Source organism: Schistocerca americana, chromosome 2 (assembly GCF_021461395.2).
Source record: "Schistocerca americana isolate TAMUIC-IGC-003095 chromosome 2, iqSchAmer2.1, whole genome shotgun sequence".
NCBI lineage: Eukaryota > Metazoa > Arthropoda > Insecta > Orthoptera > Acrididae > Schistocerca > Schistocerca americana.
The window spans coordinates 441,189,094-441,208,322 of NC_060120.1; the positions used below are offsets into that span (position 1 = coordinate 441,189,094).

Genomic DNA, 19,229 nt, shown 5'->3' on the forward strand with positions numbered 1-19,229 from the left:
GTCTGGTAGAATTTTGCACAGAGCACAACTTAATCATAGCTAACACTTGGTTCAAGAATCATGAAAGAAGGTTTTATACATGGAAGAATCCTGGAGATACTAAAAGGTATCAGATAGATTATATAATGGTAAGACAGAGATTTAGGAACCAGGTTTTAAATTGTAAGACATTTCCAGGGGCAGACGTGGACTCTGACCACAATCTATTTGTTATGACCTGTAGATTAAAACTGAAGAAACTGCAAAAAGGTGGGAATTTAAGGAGATGGGACCTGGATAAACTGAAAGAACCAGAGGTTGTACAGAGTTTCAGGGAGAGCATAAGGGAACAATTGACAGGAATGGGGGAAAGAAATACAGTAGAAGAAGAATGGGTAGCTTTGAGGGATGAAGTAGTGAAGGCAGCAGAGGATCAAGTAGGTAAAACGACAAGGGCTAGTAGAAATCCTTGGGTAACAGAAGAAATATTGAATTTAACTGATGAAAGGAGAAAATATAAAAATGCAATAAATGAAGCAGGCAAAAAGGAATACAAACATCTCAAAAATGAGATCGACAGGAAGTGCAAAATGGCTAAGCAGGGATGGCTAGAGGAGAAATGTAAGGATGTAGAGGCTTATCTCACTAGGGGTCAGATAGATACTGCCTACAGGAAAATTAAAGAGACCTTTGGAGATAGGAGAACCACTTGTATGAACATCAAGAGCTCAGATGGAAACCCAGTTCTAAGCAAAGAAGGGAAAGCAGAAAGATGGAAGGAGTGTATAGAGGGTCTATACAAGGGCAATGTACTTGAGGACAATATTATGGAAATGGAAGAGGATGTAGATGAAGATGAAATGGGAGATACGATATTGCATGAAGAGTTTGACAGAGCACTGAAAGACCTGAGTCGAATCAAGGCCCCCGGAGTAGACAACATTCCATTGGAACTACTGACGGCCTTGGGAGAGCCAGTCCTGACAAACCTCTACTATCTGGTGGGCAAGATGTATGAAACAGGCGAAATATCCTCAGACTTCAAGAAGAATATAATAATTCCAATCCCAAAGAAAGCAGGTGTTGACAGATGTGAAAATTAACGAACAATCAGTTTAATAAGCCACAGCTGCAAAATACTAACACGAATTCTTTATAGACGAATGGAAAAACTAGTAGAAACTACTGGACCTCAGGGAAGATCAGTTGGGATTCCGTAGAAATACTGGAACACATGAGGCAATACTGACCGTACGACTTATCTTAGAAGAAAGATTAAGGAAAGGCAAACCTACGTTTCTAGCATTTGTAGACTTAGAGAAAGTTTTTGACGATGTTGACTGGAATACTCTCTTTCAAATTCTAAAGGTGGCAGGGGTAAAATACAGGGAGTGAAAGGCTATTTACAATTTGTACAGAAACCAGATGGCAGTTATAAGAGTCGAGGGACATGAAAGGGAAGCAGTGGTTGGGAAGGGAGTAAGACAGGGTTGTAGCCCCTCCCCGATGTTATTCAATCTGTATATTGAGCAAGCAGTAAAGGAAACAAAAGAAAAATTCGGAGTAGGTATTAAAATCCCCGGAGAAGAAATAAAAACTTTGAGGTTCGCCGATGAGATTGTAATTCTATCAGAGACAGCAAAGGACTTGGAAGAGCAGTTGAATGGAATGGACAGTGTCTTGAGAGGAGTATATAAGATGAACATCAACAAAAGCAAAACGAGGATAATGGAATGTAGTCGAATTAAGTCGGGTGATGCTGAGGGAATTAGATTAGGAAATGAGGCACTTAAAGTAGTAAAGGAGTTTTGCTATTTGGGGAGCAAAATAACTGATGATGGTTGAAGTAGAGAGGATATAAAATGTGGACTGGCAATGGCAAGGAAAGCATTTCTGAAGAAGAGAAATTTGTTAACATCGAGTATAGATTTAAGTGTCAGGAAGTTATTTCTGAAAGTATTTGTATGGAGTGTAGCCATGTATGGAAGTGAAACATGGACGATAAATAGTTTAGACAAGAAGAGAATAGAAGCTTTCGAAATGTGGTGCTACAGAAGAACGCTGAAGATTAGAGGGGTAGATCACATAACTAATGAGGAAGTATTGAATAGGATTGGGGAGAAGAGAAGTTTGTGGCACAACTTGACCAGAAGAAGGGTTTGGTTGGTAGGACATGTTCTGAGGCATCAGGGGATCACCAATTTAGTATTGGAGGGCAACATGGAGGGTAAAAATCGTAGAGGGAGACGAAGAGATGAATACACTAAGCAGATTCAGAAGGATGTAGGTTGCAGAAGGTACTGGGAGATGAAGAAGCTTGCACAGGATAGAGCAGCATGGAGAGCTGCATCAAACCAGTCTCTGGACTGAAGACCACAACAACAACAACATGATGAAGCTGAGATTTTTCATGTCTCTTTGGTTGGAGATAGTACAAAAGGATATTGCATCTCCGTGTGTTTGCAAGGAACATGCAGAACTGCACAGACACCAGTTTATGATTGCAGTAGGCATAAAACATAGATGAGGCTTACTAGATTAACCAATAAATTACCAGAAAAAAGGCGATCCCAGCGTATAACTTTATTAAGATTTGGGTATACATAGTAACATATGGTACTATATACCATGAATCTTGGAAGAGCCAGATTATATTTTTCTAACTGAACTCTTCGGTTCAAGTACTCATCGCAATGAAAATGACATACAGACATAGGTACATGTAGACAAATATATGATGGAAACCAATAACTGTAGTCCAAAGACACATACAGGCAAGTTTTGTAAGTCCTTCTTAGTGTACACACTTGAATGAAGATAATGCTCACTCACATGGGATCCACTGTAGGCTCTCAGTCATTCTTGGTTGGAACTCTTCTGATCACTAGACTCCTGAACTCTGCCATGCTTGACATTTGAGGACCTTTATATACAGTGTTTGGGGCCTTTTGCTGAAAGATGGAACATGACTATGTTACTTTTCACCTCCAATTCACAATCAGTGAGCATGAAATCAGTGGTTTCTTAATGGGCTGACAAAATGGGTTTGCTGCAAGGGTCTTTGACTATCTTAAATCTTCAGTGGAGCAAACATCAACTGACTCTCAACAAATACATTTTTGTTTTGCATCACACTATCAACTAAAGGAGTAGCACCATCCCTCTAATACAGAATGACAATTTATTTTTTATTTATGAACATAGACAAATACAGACAAGCAGGACTGATCAGTCTCATTCTCACACCAGAAACAATTGAATTTTCCATTGAAATTCTTGTCAGCTGTACGTTCCAGTATTCAGTATTGCTTGGAGCTGTTCACAGGCTGTGGTCTCTTTGCTTGTACTTGCAATGATGTCAAGGGCAGTCTGACTGCTCTTGGTGCCACACATACCTCGAAAGGAATATCTTAAAGAATACAACAACCACAGCTTACAAAAATGAAAGAATTCTAATATTAACAAGAAACACTCTTAATTCTCAACTCATTCTGCTTGTTCATTTATTTGAAGCTATAATACATGGATATAAAATCAACATTTGTAAGGGAGTCTTTGTACCCTTACATGGTACACTGTCCGTCTCTACCTAAGTTACAAGGCTTGCACCTAATATTGATACTAAGCAAATTTTTTTTGAACCCTTCATTATTTGTCATTCAGTCAATACACCTGCCTTAGAGTTACACTGTGCTCCATAGAGTGAGGACATTTTTGACAATCAAAAATTATGTTTTGGATGAAAAGAAGTCAGTTAGTCTGCTATGGTCTCTCAAATTAGATGAATACAGAACAGTAATGTCAGTTATCACATGGCAGACTTTCATTGTGTGAGGTGTTTCCAAACTGTGAATGTTGGATGACCGTATGCTGATAAAAGAGGAAGTTTGTTCTATCATTTCACAGAAATTGGATGACTGAGTACTTGTGTCCAGTTTCCAGCACAAGACCAACTGGACTGAAAATGAAATCGACAAAAAGAAGAGATGCAGTACAGAGGGGTGGTAAATTTACCAAGTTCAAATTATAACAGCCTCAGTACAAGTCCATATCCCCACAAAATTAGTCATCTCATTCCTGTACTGTTTTATTAAATAAAGTAGATGTTGGTGCTGATAGAGGTAGTGATTCCATTGTTAGCCAACAAACTAACTATCTGCTCCTGTGATGTTTTTGGACTACAGTTACTGCTGCTTATATCTTTCTTCCAAGTCTGCCCACATTTCCAACCTTTGTGTTAGATGTCAGGATATGAACATGAGAAAACATGTTACCACTGTGTGTGTGTACTGTGCATTGAACTGAGGACCTAGAAATGACAGAGAAGCTTCATCCCTGCCATAGCCCTCAGTGGTTCACAACCCCACAACAGCTTACAACTGTCCAATCACCCCACTGCTGCCCCACACCAATCGCAGAATTGTGTAGTGTTAGGGGCCCAGTGGACGCCCCCCCCCTCCCCCCCCCCCCCCTCCCCACCTCCCCCTCTACACGCAGGATCCCAGGAACATCTCGTACCAGATGAGTGTAACCCCCCAAGTGTTTGCGTGGACAGTAATTATGGTGTACACATACGTTAAGACCGTGTTTGCACAGCAATTGCTGACGTGTGTAACTAAGGTGGAATAAGGGGAACCAGCCCGCATTCACTGAGACCGATGGAAAACTTCCTTAAAAACCATACACAGGCTTGCCGGCACACCTTGACACTTATCCGCTGGGCGGATTCATGTCGGGGACCAGCACATGTTCCCGTTCAGGAAGAATTGCGTTAGACCGCTCGGCTAGCCGGGTGGGCATTACCACTGTTGTCATATGATACTAGCATGGTATACAGGCATTTAACCTGATACAAGTGCACATATACACTCCTGGAAATGGAAAAAAGAACACATTGACACCGGTGTGTCAGACCCACCATACTTGCTCCGGACACTGTGAGAGGGCTGTACAAGCAATGATCACACGCACGGCACAGCGGACACACCAGGAACCGTGGTGTTGGCCATCGAATGGCGCTAGCTGCGCAGCATTTGTGCACCGCCGCCGTCAGTGTCAGCCAGTTTGCCGTGGCATACGGAGCTCCATCGCAGTCTTTAACACTGGTAGCATGCCGCGACAGCGTGGACGTGAACCGTATGTGCAGTTGACGGACTTTGAGCGAGGGCGTATAGTGGGCATGCGGGAGGCCGGGTGGACGTACCGCCGAATTGCTCAACACGTGGGGCGTGAGGTCTCCACAGTACTTCGATGTTGTTGCCAGTGGTCGGCGGAAGGTGCACGTGCCCGTCGACCTGGGACCGGACCGCAGCGACGCACGGATGCACGCCAAGACCATAGGATCCTACGCAGTGCCGTAGGGGACCGCACCGCCACTTCCCAGCAAATTAGGGACACTGTTGCTCCTGGGGTATCGGCGAGGACCATTCGCAACCATCTCCATGAAGCTGGGCTACGGTCCCGCACGCCGTTAGGCCGTCTTCTGCTCACGCCCCAACATTGTGCAGCCCACCTCCAGTGGTGTCGCGACAGGCGTGAATGGAGGGACGAATGGAGACGTGTCGTCTTCAGCGATGAGAGTCGCTTCTGCCTTGGTGCCAATGATGGTCGTATGCGTGTTTGGCGCCGTGCAGGTGAGCGCCACAATCAGGACTGCATACGACCGAGGCACACAGGGCCAACACCTGGCATCATGGTGTGGGGAGCGATCTCCTACACTGGCCGTACACCACTGGTGATCGTCGAGGGGACACTGAATAGTGCACGGTACATCCAAACCGTCATCGAACCCATCGTTCGACCATTCCTAGACCGGCAAGGGAACTTGCTGTTCCAACAGGACAATGCACGTCCGCATGTATCCCGTGCCACCCAACGTGCTCTAGAAGGTGTAAGTCAACTACCCTGGCTAGCAAGATCTCCGTATCTGTCCCCCATTGAGCATGTTTGGGACTGGATGAAGCGTCGTCTCACGCGGTCTGCACGTCCAGCACGAACGCTGGTCCAACTGAGGCGCCAGGTGGAAATGGCATGGCAAGCCGTTCCACAGGACTACATCCAGCATCTCTACAATCGTCTCCATGGGAGAATAGCAGCCTGCATTGCTGCGAAAGGTGGATATACACTGTACTAGTGCCGACATTGTGCATGCTCTGTTGCCTGTGTCTATGTGCCTGTGGTTCTGTCAGTGTGATCATGTGATGTATCTGACCCCAGGAATGTGTCAATAAAGTTTCCCCTTCCTGGGACAATGAATTCACGGTGTTCTTATTTCGATTTCCAGGAGTGTATCTTTCCCAAATAAATGGTATACAAAGTCAGAGTTGTACCAGGTTATAAAATGAGCAAATAATGCATTTAAAAACAATAATATACACTGCGTGTCCGTAAGTTATTTTGTGAACAAGAAGAGCAAAAATGATGCAGCTTCCAGAGGTAGATACCAGACTCAGTAACATTAAGTTGGAAAGGCTAAGTAGTTGTCTGCTCTTGATTTTTATCGTTTATTGCTGTGGTGTGAGTTATGAGATCACTTGTGTCACATACTGGAATATTCTGCCAATGCTCCCTTCAGGTGGCACACCAGTTGCTCAATGGCTTTGTGCTCAAAGTGGCCCCCAGATGAAACAGACTGACCTTTTAATCTTGAAAGCATTCAGAAATAAACTGAAAGCATTCATCATTCAGTGTGCATATCATCATTAGATGTAATTGTGTAGACTTCCACAGCAATAATCAGCTTATGAAAGACTTTTCTGATTGTGATACCACATTTATTTATTAATTTATCCTGAGGTAAAAAAAATACCTATCAGTCAATAAAATTGACATTTTGACTGTGTCTGTCTCTACTGATGTATTTTGTTGATAGTTGTTTCACAGTAAATACAGTGCCATACTCACAAAACTTTTAGTTTTTCACAGGGTAATTATAAAATTGATTGCCGTGAGAAGGAAAAATTAACCTACAATTTACTTAAAACATCAGTTTCTGTTGTGAGGTTGTCACAAACAAAGTCTGCATGGCTGCAAATATAAAACATAAAATTATACTTTTTTCAAATATCAAACAATATGTACACCCAGTACTTCCTCTTTTTTCTGTTGTTTCCCCAACTTGTTGCTCCTGTATTTGTAAAGATTACATGTCATGAATAGCATTCTCAAATGCAGTAGCAGTAGTGTTTCCTAAATATTAGACCAAAAATTCAACTAATGATCTGTATTTATTGATGCTCCATATCTTTGTAGGTTCCTGATTGGATCAAAGAAAAAGATATTCTTGTTTAATTCTTATCATCAGCAACTTATTCAGTTAGTTCAGTATAAAATGTGTTTTACCACAAATAATTTTATTTACTTCGTTTCTACAACAGGTACTACAATGCAGTTTACAGCTGCCTTCTGAGTAGTGTATTACAAAACCTAGCTGCAGAAGATGAAACAGCAATTGCAAATGAAACTCTATCTATGGGTGTTCAACAGAGAATAGAACTAGCTCGTGCTGTTTATTCCAACAGGTAATAAGTTCACATCTTTTTGAAGGAAAGTATGTTTCATAAAGATAGTGTATGGAAGGCAAAATAATTCCTCTTATTTCTTTTAATCAAATTTTCTTTATGTCTTTTAATCAAATTCCTGGTGTCTATCATCAAGGCAAAACTTAAAGCTAACTTAAATCTATAAATATCTACATAATCATATGAAACAAAAATTTATGATCATTTGGTTATTTGCAGTATTATTGCCTTGCATCAAGTTAACATGGTATTCCAACAATAAGTAGAAAAGTTAATTTGAGACAATGTGGAGTTATTTGCTACTAAGATAAAATGACACAAATGCACTGAAGGACACATGAATTGATGGCAGAATAAATGGGTCAAAATAATTGAACTTTAGAAGTAACAGTTAAAACAATGAACAAATGAAATAGCTTATTAAAATTGAAAATGTCTTACCCCATTTTTTCAATCTTAAATACAAATAAAACAATAATTTTCATTCTTTGTTAAGTTGTACTGTCTCAGGAGTTTTGATTCTTGGTTTACTGCCTGAGAATCGGTGATATGGAGCAGTAGAACTAACACTGAACAAATATAATCACCAGAGAAGTTTAAAAAAAAAAATGCTTCTTAGGAACAGCAAATTTCTTTCAAATAAATATCCAATATGAATATGGCCCTTGTCACTTGTTTTTATGTCTTCATTGGACTGATGCTTGTGAATTATATAGTAGGCTATATCATTAACCTGAATATTGTTTTAAAAACCACAGTGCTTCAGCTGGAATGATCCGCTTGTTGGTGGTACTTTCTTACTTTAGTCTGGCAAGCGAAACTTTGTTTTCAAAATTTACCTTATCTGGAGCAACATGGGGTTATGTAAGAATGTGCTGTCTATCATTTTCTTGTAATTTGGAGTCTTTCTTTTTAGAAGTGCAATGGACAGCATTTTTTCCATTATTGATTGAGAGCCATAAATTTATATTTTGAAGATCTTCCAGATAAAGTACATTGGTGTAAATTGGAATCAAAGTCATTTATAAATATATTTCTGAAGAAAAATTATAGTCTTCTACTGAATTGTGAATTTGCAAAATGACTAAGTCCCTAGAGGTACATTTTCAGAAACAACAAAAAACTGTCTATTATCTTACTGAAGCAAATATTGCAAAAAGTTATTGCATGATGTGTTGCATACATCAAAATTACATAAAACTGTCATTACAAAAGCATGACCTTGTAATCCCTTTATGTTCACATTTCGGTTTAAAAAAGGACTTCAGTTGATTTTCAAACTAACTTCAGTTGTGCTTCTTATGCAATAAAATTCTGAGGTATAAACACAGAAAAATGTATTTTCTTTATTGAAAAACACATTCAGAATATATAGAACAGTAACTCATCCAGAGAAATAAACATGCATGACAAACTTTCCCATAAAAAAGTGCAATTTTACTCATTTGTCTTTGTTTCCCAAGCTACAAATTTCTCACAAAATGCTCTAGATTCATTACAGTCAGGAATGTACTTGAGCATTTTGTGTATATCTTTAATTTTGTTTTCTTTGACTGGACATGCACCATTTGGATAAGCATGTCTGCATGGTAGTTCTGTGATATGTGGATACGTTGGCCCAAGGATGAAAGAATGTTCAATTATTCCTCCTGTAAATGGTTTTGCCACAACTGTTCCTATCTGTTCTGCAGAAAAATAGAATTCAAAAAAACTGAAACAGTGAACAATACCTTTTTATCTTTTGGAAAGTGCTTAATAGATGAGTCTGTGAAAGTGGCATTACTTTTGATATAATTTGGCCACCAGTTGTTGCAATCATAAACATTCCCACTTTCAACAATAGTAACTGTAAAATTTCCTTTAGTGCTAGAGCTGACTATGTGTTAACACACTTCCTTCATTGTGTAGAGTCTGTCTACATATCTCAGTCTTCTTTTCACTACAGCAAAGTTCCTATCATTTGGCAGAAAGGAGTGTCCTCTGACAGGGAAAAGAAGTCTTATGTTCAAAACATGCCGCTGAGCACTTATAGCTGTTAAAAATCTGATAAGAGTGTTATTCTCATTCTGGCCTGGACAGCCATCACAGAACAACCTGAGTTCTTTATTACTATATGAGACATAGATATTCAAAGAATGGAGAATAAAACTGCATACCTCATTGGGAGTTTTCTTAGCTTGCCCATATGGTAGATGTAGAAGGATACCGAGTTACAAATACAAGTACAAATGTTTTATTCCACTGTTGAGCTTATTTACATGCAATTGGCGTCATCAGTGTTAACATAATAATAACAATAATAATAATATAAACTTTGAGATGACCAATGTTAATAACTACAATATAATAATCCAAGATGGATACAGTACATATTTGTGCAAATATCAATAACAACAAGAAGTTTCCTAATAGATCAATTACAAGATAAATGAACTACATAGATCAGTGAATGACAAATAAATAATCAAACAGATAATTAACAATAAGTACATGAAACAGTAATAAAATAGTTGCACAGTGTGGTGTGTGTATAGTTTGCAATTAATTTATAGTTCATTCTCATAAGGAAAATGGCTCATTTGTCACATACTCAAGGAACTCTTGAGCAGAGTAAATTACTTTACAGAGTGTCCACAATGAGACTCCAACATTTGAACTCATAAAATCTGAGAGGAAACACAATTTATTGATGAACAAATACAGGGAAATCATACAGCAGCTCATCAAGTTTTCATACACAGGTGGACAGTTCAGTACACTTGAACATGGGCGCCACGGGTAGCACGAAGAATATCAAATCCATAATCGATTTCATGCCATGTGTTACAGAACGTCTGTTCTGTGACAGAGTTGATGACAATTGTTGTTCGCTATTTCAAGTCTTGCAGGTCCATTACTGGTGTAGCGTGTACCCGGTCTTTCACATAACCCCACAAGAATAAATCGAGGGGGGTTATGTCGGGCAAATGTGGCAGCCAAAGAATTGGACCTCCATAGCCAATTCATCGATGCGGGAATGTGTCATTTAAAAATAATCGGACATCAAGGCTCCATTGGGGTGGTGCCTCGTCCTGTTCAAACAGCACATTTGGCTGCAGGTCTGTTATCTGTGGCACGGCAAATTGTTCCAACATGTGCAGGTAGAGTGATCCATCCACAGTCGTATCCTGAAAGAAAAATGGCCCAACAATGCGATTTATCATCAAACCACACCGCACATTAACTTTTGGACAGTCGCGCATGTGTTCCCCAGGTGCATGTGGATTTTCAGACCCCCAGATGCGCACATTGTGACGATTGACAGCCCCTCGTCAGTAAACATCACACGTGATAAAAATGTCTCGTCCACGGCAATGCGATCTAACATGACACATGCAAATTCTTCTCGCTTTGGTCGATCATCACACTTGATTTCTTGCACAACCTGCACTTTATATGCATACAAACGTAATTGCTGATGAAGCACTTTGTGCACTGTTGAACGTTTCATACGAAGTTCTCATGCTGCCTGTCACACTGACTTTGTTCGAATGACTGCCACACTTGTTCCACATGATGTTCACTGATCCCAGGCCTACTACCACCATGCCCTTTCGCAACACTCCCAGTAGCCAAAAACTGATCACACCACTTCTTTATAGTCCTGAAGGACGGAGGCGCTTTGTTGTAAACTCGACGAAAGTTTCTTTGCACTTGAGTCACCGATTTTGTCTCTACATACCACCAGACCACTTGTGCATGCTCCTTCATATCCTCCATTTTGCTAAAACAATTGATTGCAGCTCCACTACGGCCACTTGGTGTATCAAATTTGCACACCACAAACTTGTTGAGTTGCTCTGTCTGCCCCTTCAGGATTCACATGTCCACCATTTGAGATGAGAGAGACATAGGATATTAAAATGTTGGAGTCTCGTTGTGGACACCCTGTACTTTTGATTCACCTCAATAAACTGTTTTTAAATTTATTTACTGTCACTGTGTAGGCATTTTCAGGTAATTTGTTGAAGTAGCCAGGAGCAAGATATTTGTAGCTGTTATGTGACTTTGCAAGCCTAGCATATGGCATATTAATTGTATGTCCACTTTTTATGTTATGGTCATGGACTCTTCTCCTTAAGTAAAATATACTCAGATTCTCTTTAACAAAGACAAGGCAGCTGTAAATATACAGGTCAGGCACTCTCATTATATTTAGTTTTTTAAAATATTCTCGACATGATTCACATGGGGTAAGTTCTGCTATGCACCTTATGGCTTTCTTTTGCCATTTAAACACAAATTTTGAGTCTATGGAATTGCCCCATAGTAGTATTCCATAACTCAGGTGGGAATGGAAGAATGTAAAATCTGCATATAACAGAAGCTTTTTATGACACTGCTCCTCAGCTTGTACAGAAGATATATGGCACATACCAATTTGCCACATGTCTTCCTTATGTGGCTATTCCAGCTGAATTTTTGATCTATATGAAATCCTAATAATTTCAGTGTTTTGTTATCATGACTGGGAGCATTCAGATTGGTTACAATTGCTTCAGTTTTATTATCATTTTTCTGCAGTACATTTGTCTCAAACCAAGTAGTGCACCTCTCCATTGCCACTGCCATGCTGTCTTGCACATTTTCAAGATCTGTATCACATGTGATGAGTGTTGTGTCATCAGCATATAGCACTGCATCACATGCAGGTAAATCACTTATATAAATAATGGAAAGGAAAGGTCCAAGAACAGATCCTTGAGGCACACCCTTTACAACTGGAAGACATTCTGACATTTCATTATTTATCTTAACTAACTGTTTTCTATTGTCCAAGTATAACTGCATTAGGCATAGGGCATTCTCTCTCACTCCAGAATGGTAGAGTATTTTTATTAGAATATTGTGGGAGACCATATCAAAAGCTTTCCTGAGGTCCAACAGTGTTGCACAGCCAATATCTTTATTTTCAAAACAATTGTGTATTTATGCTACCATTCTCTCAACTGCTTTGACTGTAGAATGGATGGATCTGAAACCATACTGTGAGGAAGTTAGTATATGATTATGTTCAAAATATTGACTCGTCTGTTTATGAATGCAATATTCTACTATTTTTGATATTATGGGTATAAGTGATGTTGGTCAATAGTTATCTGGTGATGCTATATCTCCTTTCTTATGTGCTGGTTTAACTACAGATATTTTTAAACATTCTGGATAATTACCTTCATTTAAAATTTTGTTGATTATTTTAGTCAGTGGTGTTACAATTTGATTTCTGATATATTTAATATATATATCTGATATATTTAATGGCAGCTAGACCATGTCTGTATGGACAAAAATTTTCATGAGGAGATCCACAATGTTAAAGTACTGAGAGGAGTAGACACAGGCTCAGACCATTATATGGTTAAAATTAAAATCAAATTCACACCATTAAAGAAGAGGACCGGAAAAACTAATAAAATAAAAAGGAGGTTTGACCCACATCAGCTAATTAAAAATAATAAGTACCAACAAATAACACAAACCATCAAATTAACAGATGATCTAGAACAATTAGTGCCTAATCTTAAAAAAGAAGCAGAGAATCTAGCTCCCTTGAATCCACGAAGGAAACATGCATGGTGGACATCAAAATGTGACAAATTCCATGAAGATAGACAACAAGCACGATTAAAGTTTCAAACACATAAAACTGAAGAAAATGCCATCAACCTAAAAAATGAAAGAAAAAAATTCACTCAAAAAATTAGAAGAATCAAGAGAGGATTTCATAAAGATATTATAAAGTCTATAGAAGGTAATTATCATAAAACCAACTCCAGGAACTACTACAAAATCTTTGGGAAACAACTACAACAATATGAGGCCTCTACACTAATACTGAAAGATGAAGATGGAAGAATGACACACAGTAACAAGGAAAATGCAGAAATCATGGCAAAAGCATTTTACAAACTTCTGAATTGTGAGGAACCCAAAGAACCCTTACAAATCAACATAAATACCCCAATAAAAACCAAACCTAACAAACTAGACCCTCCAACTTTCCAAGAAGTAGAAGAAATTCTTAAAGAACAAAAAAATTATAAGGCATGTGGAGAAGATCAGGTTTTTGTTGAAATGTGGAAATATGCAAGTGACACAGTCAAGACCTCCTTACACATGGCTCTAACAAAAATTTGGGTAACAGAACTATTTACCGAACATTGGACCACAGCTATCATCCACCCACTACACAAAAATGGAGATAAGAGCAACCCAGACAACTACAGAGGCATCTCTCTCCTAGATTGCACATATAAAATTCTATCCAAGATCCTATATGAAAGAATCAAGGAGCAATTAGAACAGGAGTTAGGGGAATATCAGGGAGGTTTCAGACCATGGAGAAGCTGTGCAGAGCAGATAATTAGTTTAAAATTGATTATGGCATACTACAAGAAACGAAACAAACCTCTGGCAATAACATTTGTAGATTTTAAGAAGGCATATGACTGTCTCCAGAGACCTTCAGTATTAAAAATTTTAAGAAATCTAGGACTCCATCCAAAACTAATTAAAATAATACAACTCACTCTAACCAACACCAAATCAAAAGTGAAGTTTAGAGGAGAAATTTCGGAACCATTCCTCATAAAAACAGGCTTAAGACAAGGTGACTACCTATCACCATTACTTTTCAACTGTGCACTGGAATACATAATGAGAGAATGGTACAAGGACAATCCAAAGAGGATAAGAATTGGAAGTGCAAAAGATGATATTAGCTTAAACTGCTTGGGATTCGGTGATGATCTTGCTCTCCTAGCCAACACCATTCAAGAAGCCAGGCAACAAGTGAAATCACTACAAGAAATAGCAGAGAAAGTAGGCCTTAGAATATCATTTGAATAAACGGAGATAATGCTAACTGATCCACCACTTGCAAACAAAATTACAATAGGAGAACAGGAAATCAAAATTGTTGATAAATTTAAATATTTAGGCGAAATAATAACATACAATCTAAATGAGAAGCCATCATGGTAAAATAGAATAAAAAAACTGAACTATGCGAATTACATTACCAAAACTACATACAACAAAAAAAACCTATCTATAGATGCACAATTAAAACACTATAAAACAGTTACACAACCAAAAATAACATATGCAGCTGAAACTATCTTCAAAACAACTCATACAGCAGAAATTGACAGAATACTAAAAATAGAAAGAAGAATAATTAGGACATGTATAAATAAACAGTATAAAATAAATGGACATTGGAGAATAGCATCAAATGAAACAGTATATAAGAAAATAAAACCAGTCATGAGCACAATCAGGAAGAAATGCATCTCATTCTTTGGACATCTGATGAGAACTCCAGAAAACAGAATTAGTAAAAAAATAATACAAAAATTGTGAAATAGTAAGAGCGACATTAAATGGATCACAGAAATTAAGGAAGATATAAAAGAACTTCAAATTACAGTAGATGACCTAAAAAACAAGACAGAGAAAACCAGAATACTGCAAACCCGCAAACCAGACTACAGATGAAAATTAATAAAAGGAGTACAGGAAGAGTTGTCTCAGATGAAGAAAGAAAGAAAATATCTGAAAGAATGAAGAAATATTGGGCAGACAAAAGAGCAAAACACCTTTCATATAAGAATAGCCTCTAATAATTATATTACCTAAATATATTAAGTTATTATCAAACCAAATTGTATCCATGTGTAACAACTTGTTTAGAACTTTGTATTTTTGACTACAGTGGTCCAATGAAGGCCATAAAATAAATAATAATAATAACATAATTTGAGAGACCATAGTCATCCTCTTCTGTAGAATTACTGAGTTTCACTATTGATTCATTGACCATCTTCTCAGTTATACAAGTCCCGTGAAAGCTGTCTGTCTGCTTACCGTTGATTTCTGGCGGCAGTGCCTCTGCCTTACTCACATTCTCGATAATGCTGTTATCTGATTGAGAACTGACAAAATGCAAATTTAGAATATCAGATGGAATTGGTGACTGGTATACTTTATCATCACAGTTAGTTTCTGTTTTAATAATTTCCCATATAGCTTTGTATTTATTTACTGAGTTCAGTATATATGTATTACTTGCTTTACACTCAGCTGCCTTGATGTCAGACCTGTAAATCTTTTTCACTTTTATGTACATTTCCTTGTCATCATTACTGTTCTTGGACCTATCATGATAGAGTAGCATTATGGATCTTATTCTGCTTAGATGTGGGGTGTACCAGCTTTATAGATTTTGTGGTTTGGTGTAACGATTTTGCTTTGATATTTTCTTGCAGTGTTTAGGACAACATGCTTCAAAATTTTCAGTTAACAGTCCTAGAAATTTGTTGTTAGATTCATGTGCACTTGCAGTGGCAATTATTTTATTACATTTTATTAAATTCAATTTATTTATCAACTTGTTTACCTTTGATTCATTAACTGGTCTTATAATTTTTCTAGTCTGTGGAAGTTTCAGTTGCTTTACTGTTAAGAGTTTGTCTGAGCCATAGTCCCTCATGATCTGAAATGTCTAGCTTGATTGTGTTTATTCTGTTTGTTTAGATGAAAATTACAAATTATGTTATCTATACATGCTTTCTGTCTTATGGGTTTATCATTTACACAACTGAAGTTAAGGGATCTTAATGTATTTCACAAATGATCAACCTTTCTATTCTTAAACATAATGTCTATATTGATATCACCAAATCTGTAATTTTTGTATCTGAGTAGCAAGAGTATCAGTTTCACCAGAAGCTCCACAAACAGGTTTTCTTTGTGTTTTGGGGAGTAGTATATTGAATCTATTGTAATTTCCTGGTTTGGCAACATTATGGCTGCAGCATCAAATTTTGCTTCTATACACAGTCCACTCACATCTATAACTTCATAGATTAGGTTCACACTATTTTTAACACAAAGGGTGTTACAAAAGGTACGGCCAAACTTTCAGGAAAGATTCCTCACACCCAAATAAAGAAAAGATGTTATGTGGACAAGTGTCGGGAAACGCTTAATTTCCATGTTAGAGCTCATTTTAGTTTCGTCAGTATATACTGTGCTTCCTCGATTCACCCCCAGTTGGCCCAATTGAAGGAAGGTAATGTTCACTTCGGTGCTTGTATTGACATGCGACTCATTGCTCTACAGCATTAGCATCAAGCACATCAGTACGTAGCATCAACAGGTTAGTGTTCATCATGAACATGGTCTTGCAGTCAGTGCAATGTTTACAAATGCGGAGTTGTCAGATGCCCATTTGATGTATGGATTAGCACAGGGCAATAGCCATGGTGTGGTACGTTTGTATCGAGACAGATTTCCAGAATGAAGGTGTCCCAACAGGAAGACGTTCGAAGCAATTGATTGGCGTCATAGGGAGCATGGAACATTCCAGCCTATGACTCGTCACTGGGGAAGACCTAGAACGACGAGGACCCTCCAATGGACGAGGCAATTCTTTGTGCAGTTGACAATAACCCTAATGTCAGCATCAGAGAAGTTGCTGTTGTACAAGGTAATGTTGACCACGTCACTGTATGGAGAGTGCTATGGGAGAACCAGTTGTTTCCGTACCATGTACAGCATGTGCAGGCACTATCAGCAGCTGATTGGCCTCCACGAGTACACTTCTGTGAATGGTTCATCCAGGAATGTGTCAATCCTCATTTCAGTGCAAATGTTCTCTTTACGAATGAGGCTTCATTCCAACGTGACCAAATTGTAAATTTTCACAATCAACATGTGTGGGCTGACGAGAATCCGCACGCAATTGTGCAATCACGTCGTCAACACAGATTTTCTGTGAATGTTTGGTCAGGCATTGTTGGTGATGTCTTGATTGGGCCCCATGTTCTTCCACCTATGCTCAATGGAGCACATTATCATGATTTCATATGGGATACTCTACCTGTGCTGCTAGAACATGTGCCTTTAAAAGTACAACATGTGGTTCATGCATGACGGAGCTCCTGCACATTTCAGTCGAAGTGTTCGTACGCTTCTCAACAACAGACCAATAGATTGGTAGAGGCGGATCAATTCCATAGCCTCCACGCTCTCCTGACCTCAACCCTCTTGACTTTCACTTATGGGGGCATTTGAAAGCTCTTGTCTACTCAACCCCGGTACCAAATGTAGAGACTCTTCGTGCTCGTATTGTGGACGGCTGTGATACAATTTTCCAGGTCTGCATCAGCACATCAGGGATTCCATGCGATGGAGGGTGGATGCATGTATCCTCGCTAACAGAGGACATTTTGAACATTTCCTGTAACAAAGTGTTTGAAGTCACGCTGGTACGTTCTGTTGCCGTGTGTTTCTTTTCTGTGATTAATATGATTTGAAGAGAAGTAATAAAATGAGCTCTAACATGGAAAGTAAGCGTTTCCAGACACATGTCCACATAACATATTTTCTTTCTTTGTGTGTGAGGAATGTTTCCTGAAAGTTTGGCCATACCTTTTTGTAACACTCTGTATACAGATACACCACCATGTTTAATACTTGTTCTACAGTAGCTGGTAGCCAATTCATATCCAAATGGTACACTTAATTATAGTTTCTTGTTGCTAAACCAGTGTTCATTGATTGAAATCACAGTGCAGTTTAAGTTTTCCAGCCAATACTGAAGTTCATTAAGTTTGTTCTTAAGAGACTGCACATTAATATGTAAGAACATTGCACTTGTACTTATTTTATTGTGGTTTTCCTAGCCCTTCAGAAAAAATCATTGAGATGGGATGAAACTGCTGCTGCTTTCTTCTTCCTCAGTATACGACCATTTGATGGGTTTTCCAGTGTTGACTGCTCCTTCAGATGGCATGCTTAGTTTTCATATTATGCCTAGAGAAAATTTCAGCTGTCATTAAGTGATAAGAATATATACCCTGAACTTAAATAAATAAATGTTTAATTCCACCTTTGAGCATTGTCAAATGCGATTGGTGTTGTCAGAGTTAACACAATAATAATAACAATAATATAAACTTGGATATATGCCATTAACTACAATAGAATAATCCAAGATGGATACAATACACATTCATGCAAATGTCAATAACAACAAAAAGTTTCAAAACAGATCAGTTACAAGATAAATGAACTACATAGTTCAGTACATGACAAATAAATAATCAAACAGATAATTAACGGAAAGAATATCAAACAGTAATAAAATAGTTGCAGGTGTGGCATATTGATTGATTCATTGATTTTTATTTGGTCCCATTTGATTACATTTTGTACAAAATGTGTACTTTTAAATAGGACAAGTCAACTTAAACCAATTTTCTTTCGATATTTAACCTATTTATTACAATTTAACACATCAAAGTGGCAGTACTTATAATAATGTTGCATACATTTGAGGGAGATGTTCAGGTTAGTTACACCAAACAACCATCATTTAGCAGTAGTTCATTTATTCACCACTAAACACAAGCAAGGCTCACAAAGAACTGACATGGTGGAACAGAACAAAGGTAATGCTTAGCTTAGTTCACAGAAAGAAGGATGCACCGATATTTGAGTTGATTTCATCGGCACCACACATTATTCACCCATTTTTAGGTCCTGAAAATTATTTACATACTACACTATACTCACACACACAGTTTGCGGGTGGAACAGAGCGACAACGACGATGTCTCTGGTGGGCATGGCGAACACACGAAGCATGTCCAGGTCGATGTCGGGTGGGAGGGAAACACATTT

General features: G+C 38.4%; 1 protein-coding gene across 1 annotated transcript in view; it reads left to right on the forward strand.

Annotated features, from left to right (window-relative positions):
• Nucleotides 1-19,229, forward strand: part of LOC124596565 (ATP-binding cassette sub-family C member 12-like) — a 526,900-nt gene that overhangs the window by 228,156 nt on the left and 279,515 nt on the right. Inside the window, exon 14 of the mRNA XM_047135749.1 lies at nucleotides 7,356-7,499. Within this exon, the coding sequence (XP_046991705.1) occupies nucleotides 7,356-7,499 (144 nt within the window). The remainder of the gene's footprint in view (nucleotides 1-7,355; nucleotides 7,500-19,229) is intronic.